We start from the raw sequence: 13,231 nt of genomic DNA on the forward strand, positions 1-13,231 counted from the left end.
TAACGAATGGTCAATGCCTTCAAGTGTCAAGGAACTGAGACAGTTCCTTGGCTTGGCCATGTACTTGTGCAAGTACGTGGAGGGTTATGCGGGCAAGATCCGCCCGCTGTCACAACTTCTTAAGAAAGAAGCTGTGTGGAATTGGACACCCGATTGCCAGAAGGCATTCGATGCAGTCAAGCGGGGCTTGACTGAGGCGCCGATCTTGGCAGTGGCTGACCAGGATCGCCCATTTCACGTAGTGTGTGACGCATCCGATTTCGCGATCGGATGCGCGTTGATGCAGCACGATCACGAGGGCCGTGATCGTGTCGTGTACTACCAATCGCGTCAGCTGAAGCAGCTGAGCGCAACTATCCGGTCCATGACAAGGAACTCCTTGCCATGAAGTACGCACTCGCAAAGTTCCGAGTGAACTTGCTTGGAAGTAGACCATTTGTGGTCTACACCGACCATGCTTCACTGCGCACCGCAGTGAAGTCGCCACACATATCACAAAGAATGGCGAGATGGCTCTCATTCTTTGCGGAGTATAACTTCCGGGTCGAATACAAACCCGGAAGATTGAATGTAGTGGCCGACGCGTTATCACGTCGGCCGGACTATGCAGAAGCTGTTGACGTCAATGCCATTGACGCCATGCGATCGAGCACACCCACATCGTCTCTGTTGGACGATGTGAAGGCTGCGTACGCGCACGACGCGGACGCCAAACTCTTGCTGGCCTATGGCACAGCACCGTCTGACAAGGTTCCGTCAGAAGTTGCCCAACCACCTTCGTGCGCATGCACACAGATATCAGGTGCACGACGGATTACTGCTTCTTTATAATGCAGTCGACGACATCACGGACCGCGTTGTCGTGCCGAATGACCATGACCTGCGACTCAGGATCATGTACGAGTATCATGATGCCTCGACTGCGGGACATCTCGGACGTGAGAAGACATACGTCCTTCTCACGCGCGACTTCTACTGGCACCACCAGTATAAGTGGGTGCGCAAGTACATCCGTGCTTGCGAGGTATGCCAACGCGTAAAGCCTGCGCTATTCGCGCAGGCTCCTTTACAATTACTACCGACTCCGTCGGAGTGTTGGAAGTCCATGTCATTGGACTTCATCTTTAGTCTTCCCCCGGACAACGGAGGGAATACCGGTGTTGTGGTCTTCGTCGACCGCTTCAACACGATGGTACATCTTGCTGCGGTGCCGGCAGAAGTGACCGCGAAGCAGACAGCCCGTCTGTTCGTCGACATGGTGTTCAAACACCATGGCATGCCGACCGACATCGTGTCGGACAGAGACCCGCGCTTCACAGCGCACCTGTGGCAAGAAGTGTTTACACTTCTTGGGAGCCAGCTTTCAATGTCGACTGCGGATCATCCGCAGACGGACGGTCAAACCGAGCGCGTGAATCGCGTGCTCGTCGACATTTTGAAGAGCTACGCTCACTCGTTCCAATACTGGAGCGAGTGCTTATCGATGGCAGAGTTTGCCATCAACAACTCAGTGCATGCTTCGACCGGGCATACCCCGTTCTGCGTGAATGCCATGCGGCATCCACGTCTACCGAGTTTACTCGGAGTGGTGGCTCCCACTTTAAGTGGGGGAGGATCTACGACAGCAATACAGCAGCCGCAGAAAACCGCTGACACTTGCACAGTGTCAGCTGCAACAATGGACAAACCACATGAGTCTGCGCAGGGCGCAGACTCCCTAACAACATGTTAACGACCACGGGTCTACGCAGGGCGCAGACACCGCAAAGAACCACGCAGAGACCGGACCTCTAGCGGAGAGCGAGCTGAATGACTTCAGTTCGGATGCAATCAGTTTCATCACCAAACGACAAGCCGTAATTCGGTTTGTCCAAGACACTATAGCAGCTTCTGTTGATCAACAGAAGCTGAACGCAGACAATGCGGGCAGAGGCAACACAAATGAATTTAAAGTTGGTTCATTAGTTTTGTTAGCTACACAAAACCTGCCTAGACATGCAGTTTCGGATTTCGGAGCAAGCAAGCTTGCTCCGCGCTTCATCGGGCCGTTCACTGTGTTGGCACGGCACGGCAACGCTTACACGCTAGACATACCGTCTAGCATGCGCCTCCATCCGACCTTTTACGTCGGACGGCTGAAGCCATACCTGCTGCACGAGCCATCTAGCTCGGCTGACCCGAAGCCTCGGCAGGAGCCGAGGCAGAAGCGGAAGCCTTGGCCTCGGCGACGAGCAGCCTCTCCTCCAGCGCGCGGACGCGCTGGAGCAACCCCTTAATTCGCGTCCCCGACTCGACCTGGATATTCGAGGCGGTCTGCGAGACCGCCGCGACTTGGGCCTTCTGGTTCACCAGCTCTTGCTTCAGGGCGGCGAACTCAGCGCCCTGCAGACGCTCCACGGCAGTCACCCGGTCGTGGAGAGGCGCGGAACGTCTTGCTGGAGGACGTTCCGGAAATGGTGAGGCCGTACGAAGAGCAGTACGCGCTGGCGCAGCGGAAGTAGTGCGAGCGCTGCGGTCATCTCTAGCGCCCGAACCCTCACGTGCTAAGAACTTAGCACGGAGTTATTTGAGACTCTCGGGCATACGGAACGACGTGTACCCGTTCAGGTCGCGGTCGCTCAAGCGGACCGCGCCTGGGAAGCACTTCGTGCACTGAAAGCCCTCGGGCACAGCGCACGGCGCATTCGCCTCCTCCGCAGCAACGTGGAGTTGCTCCAACTTTCCACGCTTCGAGAACGTCTCGAAGCGATCACGCGCTTGCTTAATCCGATCACGGTAAGCACTCGGTTTCTTGTTGAAGTTATCAACAAAGGCGTTCCAACTTTGACAAAGTGCCTGTCACTCGGGCACTTTGCTGCGAGAAGATGTCTTCTTGCTTTGAAACCATCGGAGCTCATGAAAGAGTCCGATGTAGTAATCGAGCCTTTGATGCGTATCCGCATCAAAGTGCAGCTCGGCAGCCACAGCGTCATCTTTGATGGCGCTGCATACGTACAGCGGTACCTCATTCGGAGGTACCGAGTTCCCATACCGGTCCGTAATCTCGGACGCGGACAGCATCCACGGATCGCGCGCTGCAGGCGCAGCGCGCGGAGAGCCTTGAGCTTTGACATCACGCGCTGCAGCAGCAGCGCGCGGAGTACTGAGAGCCCCAGCGGAAGCGAGTGGGGTATTGCTCTCAGTTCGCGAACGCGTCGAACTCGAAGTGTCCGATTCGTCCCCTTCACGCGGGCGAATGTTCTTGGCATGAGGGTCGAGCGATTCGCTCGACACTGGGTTTTTGCGCTTTGAGGGTGAGTCCTCCTCGCCCTCCATATCTTCATCGTCGTCGTCGAAGTCGACGACGTCGCCGTACTTCGCCTTTTGGCGTTCGAAGTAGTCATCGATGGAGAGATGACTCTCCACCGACTTAGAAGCCTTCTTCTGAGGCGCGCTCATCGTTGAATGAGCGCGGATTTCTTCTCCAAACGCGGAGAATTGACGAATGGTCAATTCCAAAAGATTGACGTGCGGGGACCCCGCGCGTCTAACCTTAAGGGGGGGATGGTGTAACTGGGTTACACGCCCAAGTGGCTACAAGCCACTTGGGAATTTAACAGATAGGTTATCTGTTAACAGTTTTAGATACTTCCTCACCTTGGTGTAAGTCACACCAATGGATACATTGAAGTAGGCCACCACAATGAGTGGTCCACACCTACCCAAAGATCCTATTGGTAGAAAGCAGCATCTTTCTACAAATCAGAGACATGCATATTAGCAGGGCTCTGACAGCCAGTCGCTGTCAACCCCTTTCATAGATGATAAACAGTTTTAGCAGATTTAGGAGGAAGATCAATTTACAAACAATACAGTTCTCATTTTACCTAATCTAAGTCACTTGGAGTCTAATCTGATTTAAATTATATTTGCGTATTCAAATATAATTAACTCAAGTAATTACTAAGTACTTAGGCTTCCTCATACACGTAGCGCAATGTGTAAGCTAAAGTAGTGAGTCAAGTTAGACCCACTACACTAACCTACTTTTCCTATACAAATACTTAATGAAATGGAGGGGTTTTGGATCCCAACCGACCCCTCACTGAGTCTCTATGTAACTATCTTGAGATCTCGCTGACTTCATGACTCAGTAAGAATTACCGTATCCGCTCTCATGTTGCAACACAAGACCGCTCTGACTTTGGAACACTTGGACGACCGGCGGGAAGTACCGTGACCGCTCCCACTCTGAGACACACACCGCTCTCACTATGAGACACCTTGATAGTACTGTGGACGATCTGACCCTGCAACACCTGACCGCTCTGATTTTGAAACGACTTCGCTCGCCCAGGCTGCTGTCACCGGAAGTCGGTGACGGGTCACATACTGGTCATCAAATTTTGGTGTGACACTACACCACAACTGCTCCGGCCACGTTACGAGCCGCAATGGTGAGTGACGTGGCCCATCTGGTGTGTCCCACATGAGTTTGTCCGGTCCAGTCAATGCCACTCACATTTCCAAAATCGAAGACGCCCGGAGCCACCAGAGCGCCACCTCGACGACTTCGTCCCGGTAAGGCTTGGCTTCCTCGTGACTTGTGCGTTGGTACATACCTTGACTGACATGTGGTCTCTGTGTCCCGCTATGTCTGTGCGCGTGTAGATGTTTCCATTGCTGGAACCAATCCCTGCCGTCCAGCCAAGTCAGCGCTCGTTCGCCGACTTCTCCCTGGTCCACAACGGCCGGGACTGTGCGAGATGAAGTCAGCTGTGGGCCCCGCAGAAGACGGTCGTCCCGACCAAGGTGATGGCCGTCTGCGAGCTCGTCAAGTCAGCGAGCTCGGCCCTGTGGAAGTCTGGCTCGTCGTCACCGCTGAGCTGGGCCCAAGCCGACTGGTTAAGATGTTGCTCGAGCTCCATTAGCCGGGTAAGAGCCTGATACTTGTTCTGGTCACCTTGGATGTAGCTGATTGCTGTGACGTCGTGCTCTAGGTCGTCCAGGAGGTGGTGTCGAACTCGACGAGGACCCGGCACTTCACCCGGCTTTGGAAGTTCGCTTGTCAGCTGAGTTCGACCTCAGCTGACCCCAGCCGAGTTGACTCGGCGAGGTCGTCGAAGCCTCAGGTCTTCCAGTCGACTTCGGAAGTGGGCTTGCTTGTCAGCTGAGCTCGGCCAGCTGAGCCGCCGCTCGCCGACAGTCGTGATACAAGTTCAGCTTGATACAATTCGTTTTCCCCCACTTCGTAACTCATATAATGTATGCAGTTTGACGCAGTAGCTTTTTTCCGCTCGACTCGGCCTGCTGGTCTTCGCCGAGTCGGTGAATCATCATTTTGGTGCAATAGCCTTTGACACTCATCTGCAACTTGCACCATTTGCAGATGGTTTTCACTTTTCTTCTGTCGCAGACAGTTGATATGCCCCAGTCGAAATGGACTCGACTGGGCTTGACCCCAGCGAAAGCTGGACTCGGCGAGGCACGGCTGATGTCAACGCCGACATGCCCCAGGCGAGGATGGACTCGACTGAGCTTGGGTTCGAGTCAGCGCGACTTGGTTCGAAAGCCAGCTGAGCTCCGACACACCTCAGCTTAGTGGCGATTTACGTGTAAGTAGCCCATGTGCTGAGCCGTGCTCCGTTATTTCTTCAGTATATTCCATGCGATTGCAACAGTAGCAATTCCATTCCGCCGAGCCTGTTTATCACTCGGCGGTGGTCAACATGTGGTGCAGTAACTTAGCTCTCGTCTGCAACCTGCACCAATTGCGGACGAGTTTCACGTTTCTTGTAGTGCTCATCGACCGTCTTCTTCACGCCAAACGTGACGAACCAACTTCATCATCACGCGAGGCTTTACGCGCTTCATAGGCAACCAGACGTGGCTTCCTTCCTTAAATGGGTACCGTGTAGACTCGGCGGGTGGACATTTTACCGGCGTAGTCGTGTCAGTTGAGTCCCTCTTGGCTTCAAATTCCTTCTCGCCCAGCCAAGCTTTGAGTTTCCCGGCGCGCTGAGTCTTCTCAGCTATCAGGTCCTCTTTCAGGGGGGATTCACGCTGAGTGTCGGCTACTCGGCGGGGACTGAGGTCGTTGAGTTCGTCTTCGTGTTGTGCCTTCGAGTTGACACGCTTCAACTGCTCAGCTGCGAACTCAGCTGTCCCTCGTCGTTGCTCAGCTTGTGTTGCTACTGAGGCGGCACCAGCTGAGTTCGGGAAGCAATTATTGTCGACTTCGGCTTCGACTTGGACCTCTACACGGTGAGTTTGTGCTGGAGCTGTTTGCGACTCGCAATTGCTGTACTTATTGGAGCTCGGCGGGATGAAGCTCGACAAGGTTGATCAGCTCAGCTGACGTTGACTTCTTTACGGCTGATTTTGCAAATTTCTCGGTGAAGCCTTCATGATAACCATCTTCGAAGTGAACCCGGCGAGGTTGGCTCTTCGGGTTTGTGCTAACGCGATCGGTCGAGCCGTGGGCGTTGGGATCTCCGGGTTCGCCCCTGTAGATGACCTCGGCGATTCTGCTCAGCTTCTTCAACTTAGGTTTTCTCTCCCGACTAAGAATTACTCGACCTGCCTTCACACCAGGGCTTCTGACGCAAGGGAGTCGGCGGCTGCGTTGTAGTAACGCACTGCATTCACATAGCGAACCGAACTCAGCTTTTCCGTCAATTTCTTGTGACGCGCCAGCTCAATTTGCGACGCTTTCTCCTTACACGCCATCGCCCCCATCAATTGCTGGATTACAAGCCGGGAGTCGGCGACGATTATCAAGTCGGCGACTCCCCGGGACAGTGCCGCCATGACACCATTGTTCATGCCGATGTACTCGGCGATATTCACTGTAGTCGACGGGAGGTACGCACTCGCAGCGATCTCAATGTCCCAAGCCGGTAAGTGCCACAGAATCCATGAACACCTACCGTAGCCTCCTTTTGCCGTGGTCTTAGCTGATCCGTCAAATGATAGCTCGAAATTGCGAGGAATATTAGCACACAGCGACTTCGTGTTCCCTGTGAGCGGCTTGGAGTTCACTTCGGTCCTGTCAGCGGGTGGATTGCCCGTGGTTGCCCCAGCCGAGTTGTCGCCATCATTGAACTCAGCGCTCAGCTGAGTGGTCGTGTCGCGCGCCTGTCGGATCTCGGCGACCCCTTCTCCTGCCTCGTGAACTCGGCTAAGTTGGCGCAATGCCGTGTCAGGCTCAGCCGATTTGCCTTCACTTTTAATTGGAACCCGCCGACTCGGCTGAGGGTTCGATATAACCACCGCAGCCATTTTGACTGACCCAATTGACTCAGCTCCTGACGCTGCCGACTTCATTGGCTCCGCCGACTCGACTATGAGGCCACCTGCGCAAGTGACCTTAGCCACTGCTGGGGCTGACAGTTCCAGCAACCCATGGCGTTGAGCGCAAGTTAACTCGGCTTCTCCGTCACGAAGTCGACGCGAACTCCGCTTCATCACTCTACTCGGCGGCAGGTAGGCTTTTTTAGCCACGGCTGGTGGCTGCTTGGCTAACCACGCGTCATATAGGCTCGGCTCCTTCTTCAGTAGGTCCTGGTCCATCGCAGCTTCATACGCGAGAACCTGCCAGCCGCGATACTTCGCCGAGTTCAACCGGACATACCCGTCGTCCGGAGGTAGCTCTCCACGCGGCATCCAAATGATCACGGAGAAGTGGGCGGGGCACCATACCAACTTCTCGCTCACATTTGTCATGAGCACTTTGGTAGGTTTATTTCGTGAACCGTGGACAACCGTGGGTATCCAATCTTTTATTCGCCGCACCCATAGCTCGTGGGTGTCGGAACTCGGCTGCCTGCACCTCAGGGCGAACTCAGCGACCAGGCGCGGCTGAATGCTTATTGACTCAGCTGGGCCGCCGCTTACTAGGCTCTCACAGGGTGACTCATCCAACTCGGGGGCTCGCGACTTCAAGAGTTGTATGACGACTTCGCCCGGCAATTTCGCAGTTGAGTTGAACAAATCCAACCACACACCAGCTGGGGTCATAAAGTCGGTCGATCACGTGAACGCCAGGATAGTGTGGCATAATCCATACTTCAAACTCGTATACCAATTGCCAGCCGAGAGTCATCTTCACCATGGTTTGGGCCGTTGTACTCAGCTTGCCCTTGTTGACGCCTTGCACATTAATTTGCTTGTCATCGCTAGCGATTCCTTTTAAGCGTAGTCTCTTCGCGAACGAATCAGTGATAGCCGAGACGTTTGCCCCGGTGTCAAGCAGAATCTGAGTTCGCTTATCATTCACCGCACCCATCGCTACCGCTCGCATGCGAACCCGGCGGTCGTATTTCCTCGCCGACCACCACCCCATGCGCTCACCGGAGTGCAGTCTCATCGTCGTGGCGTGGTCTAGTTTGTCGGTACTCAGCTGAGTCTCCCTTGCCATATTCGTAATAGCTCGGCAACCTTCCTCTGGGTCGCCCAGTGCATTGTTCCAATCAAATTCACGTTCATGTTCGTCGGGTCCATACTTCAATTCGTCACCTTTTCCGTACATCATCTCAGGCCGTTGTGCTTTGCCCACAAAGGCGAACACGAAGGTCGCTTCGACCGCTGGCTCAGCTGACTGTGGCAGCCCAATGTTATCCAACCCAGTCGGAGTTGGCGGGCCGCCTAGTTTAAATCCATCGGCTCGTAAATATCGTGGAGGTCAGCGGGTACCGCTGACTTATCCACTGATGTGCGGACGAACTTGGCGAGTTTCTCGAGCCGCTGGAACATCTCGCAGCGGCCACATCATGAACCTGCTTGCAGAATTTGCACCTCATGGGGCAGATGTGCGCCGAGTGACTGTTGCTCCCGCACGCTGCACACGGACCGTAGCGAGGACGCTCATTGAAATAGCTTCGGCGATCTCGGCGGTCAAACGTCCGCCTGTCACGGGTGTCATATTGGCGATCCTGGCGCTGGCGCACAGCCGACTCATCTCCGCGAGCTGGGCGGTCACCCCTGCATCGCTCCGCCGAGTTGCCCCATCCTGAGGATTGGTCACTCACAACTCCAGCGTCCACGTAATTCTGGATCTGGTCGGAATCAGCGTCGCTGAAGCTGCTGTAGCCACCTTCGCTGCTCAACGACTCATACCCCCTGCCTCGCCGACTCGACTGGCGCGAGTCGGAGCCGTGGTACAAATCATCCACCGACGCGTCCGCCGCGTTGACTCGGCGGTCTCGACTCTCGTCGCAGCGACCACAACGATTGTCTCGGCGTGATTTGCGTCGATCATCTCGGCGAATCTCCCAGTGGTCTTCTCGCTGAGTGTTGTCGCTCCGCCGAGTTGCGCTTACTCGGCTGCCGATCATACCGTCACGCTGCTTCCTCCTCTTCTCGCCAAGTATCTTCTTGTTGATGATTTGCTCCACCCGCTGAATGTCGGTGAGTTGGAGTGGATACAACAAGTCCATGACTTCGTCGTCACCGCAGTTGAGTAGGAACTGCTCGACGTGGTCAGCTGCGTCCGCACCGCCCTTCTCGTACTGGATCTTGGCGGTGCGGGCATATCCATTGAGTCGGCATATCCATTGAGTCGGATGAGGAAATTGCATATCGGCTCGTTCTCCTTGCACATAGCCGAGTAGTATCGGGTACGGGCTGACTGTTCGAATTGCGAGCTGTAGTAACCGAGGAACGCCTCGCTGAGTAGGTTCCAGCGCTGCTGAATCTTTTGTGGCAGCTGGCGATACCTGTTCTTGGCGGCCCGGCCGAGACTCAGCGAGAATGGCTCGCACCATGAGTTGCGAGGCTGATGAGTCCCTTTCATCGCATAAATGAAACGCTTAAGCCACTGCAAGGACGCATCGGAGCGGCATCGCTTGCCTTTGAACTCGGCGATCTTGTCGAGCGAGAAGTGGGTACGCACTTCCAGGAACCTTGCGTCGGCCTGCTCCTCCTCGACGTAACTGAGTCGGCGGATCTGTGCCCTCATCGACTCGTCGGGGTCACCCCTGTCGTCCCATGGGTCATTGCCGAGTTCCGCCTCGTCATCCCCGAAGTCAGCAATCCGCTTGGCAATGGTCGGCTTGGCTCCGGGAGTCCGCTCCAGGCCGAACTCGGCGCGCAACCGACGCTTCCAATGAGCCAGCTCGTTCCCAGCTCGGCGGACATCCCAACACGATAAAATAAAGCTGTGGGGCCGACTGCTGCAGCGATAACCCATCGCCTTCAGCAGCAACGTCGTGACCTCGACGAGTTGGTCCAGACTGGTACTGTTGATTGGCTGAGTCAGCTCGGGCCCCAGCACCGGCCGCTTCGCTTGCGCCATTGCGACCGGCGCAAACATCATCATCTACTCACTGTGGATTCTCATCTCCTCGCCGAGTCGGTTGAGCACCTTGTTGGCACTCGGCGTGTCGGCGTTCCGGGTTGCTCTTGGGATAAGGGGCGGACGTTCCCCTTGTGCAACCCCTTGATCATCATCATTTTTGTCTTCGTCCGCACTTGGGTTCAACTTGGCGGCGAGGCTGCGCTCAACAGGGCGCGGATTTCCCATCCGACACACCTGGAGCGTCAACTCCACCACTTCGCTGAGTAACTCAGCTGTCGACTTGATATGTTCGTCGACTTCTTCACTCTCCTCATACTCATCATCATATCCTTGGCCTCGAGCGTCGCCATCCTCGACTGGGGATCCAGCTCGCGCTGGGCTTCTCCAACTCGGCGATGACGGTCCCTTGGTCATCTTGCTCACTTGTTCTCACTCGACTTGGTTACTTGGTACCTACGACAACACACACACCGTGTTCCCGGGTCGCGACACCAGTAGTGGTATAGCAGAACCCACAAATTAGTCCTTGCACACAGACACAACAAGCGCCGAGCTAGTCGGCGCTTATTGGCCTGCGCTAGGTTGTCCCCAGCGGTCCAGCCCTTCCGGGACAGCGGTGGCGGTCCTCGCCGAGACCAGGCAACCAAGCCAGTCGTTCCTCCGGAAGTCAGCTGAGCTCACTGACTCCCGTTCCTCAAACCCGTGCCGTCCACCAAAGGATGGACAACGGCGCGCGAGCGCTTTTACGGGCCACCGAGAGCAAAGGCTTCTCGGCTAGAAGTGTCACGGCACCCGGGCTATCCGGCGTACCGGCCCGCAGACTCGGCGGGACTTGTCCTCAGCGCGCTCGGCGAGTTCCTTGCCTTTCCCGGGCCGACTTGGCTCTTGGTGCTACCTGTCAACACCCTACAAGCTATGCCTCTCGGGTGCTGACGGCAGCTTAGCTGTAGGGTCTGGATACGCTCGGCCGACGCGGGGTATGTCTGCCGGTGAGCTTAAGGTACATTGACCGAGAGTTAGCTCTGGTAAGGCCAAGAGTGGATAGTGGCCGAGTGTTGGGAGGTAGAGAGTCCTCCCTGTACGTTTGTACGTTGACCTGGGTGCGTGGCGTGGCCCCCCAGTGTATTTGACTCTTTGGCCGAGGTTTCGCCTCGGCGCCCCTGTCAAAGGCCTTGACCGGCCCGGTACCCTTCCTCTCTGAGGGACCACAGTGGGTTTAGCGCGTAAGCGTTTATATTTACGCACCCCAGCCGTTGCTCGTGGCTGGCGGTGCCTGTGTGGGGGCTCTACCTTCCTGACCGATACTTCAACACAAGGCATATTTCCAGCCCGGTGTAAGGGATCGGACCTGGTCTTCAGGTTGAATCCCAACAATCTTCGCCGACCTTTCGAGGGAAGCGTGTGTTGTTGGTAGAACTCGTCCCATTTGTCGAGGCTGAGGGACGAGGACTCGTAAAATCGTGAATTCCTACACGACAACTGGTGCCGCGACCCGGGACTGGTGTGACCGAGTGTTTGTTGTTACGATCTGTGTAGGTATTGCCCCTTAACGTGCATTGAGAAGAGGAAGAAGAGAGAAGAGAACAAGAACAGGGAGAACGAGGTGGCGAACGAATCCAAGTCAGCGGTACCAGCAACGCCGGTAAAGTCGACGCGCGAACCCACCGAGTACTCGTCAACCGTCGCTAGCGACTTGACGTCTCGGTTGTCGGTGATCACCGAACGGTCGGTCAGCTTCGAACAGTCGGTGGATGAAGATTCCGACGCCAAGGATGAAAGGATGGACTATGATGACCTGGAAGAGAAGTTATCTGCAGCGATGCAGGAGACGGACGACCAGGAAGACCCGAAGTTGTCCGCGGGACACAGCGGGGTTCCCCGCTCGCTCTCGCGAAACCTCGTCGAAGAATTTGATGAAGTGGCGGAACCGGACCACGCCTACGACGACTATGAGGACGGCACCGAGGGCTCGAAAGCCCTGGTGCAGGTTACTAAGGGTCCTCAAGTTGCCCAAGGCAACCGGCCGCCGATGAATGGCAGCACTCCAGCCGCAAACAAGGTGCTTGGACGAGTATTCAAGCAAATGATGGAGGAAAGCGAGTGGATGCAGCAATTATCGCCCAAGTCAGTCCGACAAGCCATCTGGGTGGAGTTGAAGGGCGAGCTGGCCTGGCCAGTAAACTCTATTAATATCACTCAGGTGGCCGAGGACACGGTCTCGCTCATTCGGGCTATGGGGTGTGAGCCTCAAACCCACCCGTCGGATGCTGCAATCCGTGACTGCCCCCCCCGCCATAGCTGGCCGTGAGCTCCAGAAGTGAAAGCGCAAGCTTCGTCTGAGCTTTGGCGCCACAGACATCGGCCTGGCGGGCCAAACCAAGGCCTCGGCGGAGCAGGATGAGGACGAGCCGTCGAAAGTCCCACTCCCACAGACGCCTCAGAAGAAACCAGAGAGCTCGGCCAGACAGCGAGTCGCGCGGAACGCATTTCGCGGACCGAGGGGTCGAAGCCCACTCGCAGTACACAACGCGGGAAAACGAGCCGACGGTTTGCCCCTCGGTCGGCCTCCTCCAACGAGGATGATGATGATGATGACTACCTGGACCACGTTGACGGCCGCGACAGTCCTAGTGACGAATTGGCCCGCCAGGTCCGGGAGGTAAGCGAGATGGAGCGCTTGAGCTCGCGACCCACCGACCCCTCGCTCAGATCAAGCATTTTTCCGGAGCCCGCAACAAGAGTGAAAACTCGATGCAGTGGCTCCGAGCTTTCGTCTACGAGGTGAAGGGCACTAACACACCGCCCAACGAGTGGTGCATGGCGTTTGAGTTAAGCCTTCGGGATGGTGCCCTTCACTGGTACCGTCAACTTCCGAGGAAAACCAAACGTCAGTGGAAGTTGCTCAGCGACGCCTTCATTAAGTACTACTGCTCGCAATTCAACAGTCTGCTAAGG

General features: G+C 55.8%; 1 protein-coding gene across 1 annotated transcript; it reads right to left on the minus strand.

Moving 5' to 3' along the window:
* Positions 1 to 4,751: 4,751 nt before the first annotated feature.
* On the minus strand, positions 4,752 to 10,273 carry IUM83_13158 (uncharacterized protein; the record flags this gene model as incomplete). Its single annotated transcript, XM_067937817.1, has 2 exons — positions 4,752 to 5,030; positions 9,872 to 10,273. 2 exons carry the CDS (start codon positions 10,271 to 10,273, stop codon positions 4,752 to 4,754), a joined length of 681 nt encoding a protein of 226 aa, XP_067786985.1.
* Between the last annotated feature and the right edge of the window lie 2,958 nt (positions 10,274 to 13,231).

The sequence above is a fragment of the Phytophthora cinnamomi genome, assembly GCF_018691715.1.
Source record: "Phytophthora cinnamomi strain GKB4 chromosome Unknown Contig63, whole genome shotgun sequence".
Taxonomy (NCBI): Eukaryota; Oomycota; class Peronosporomycetes; order Peronosporales; family Peronosporaceae; genus Phytophthora; species Phytophthora cinnamomi.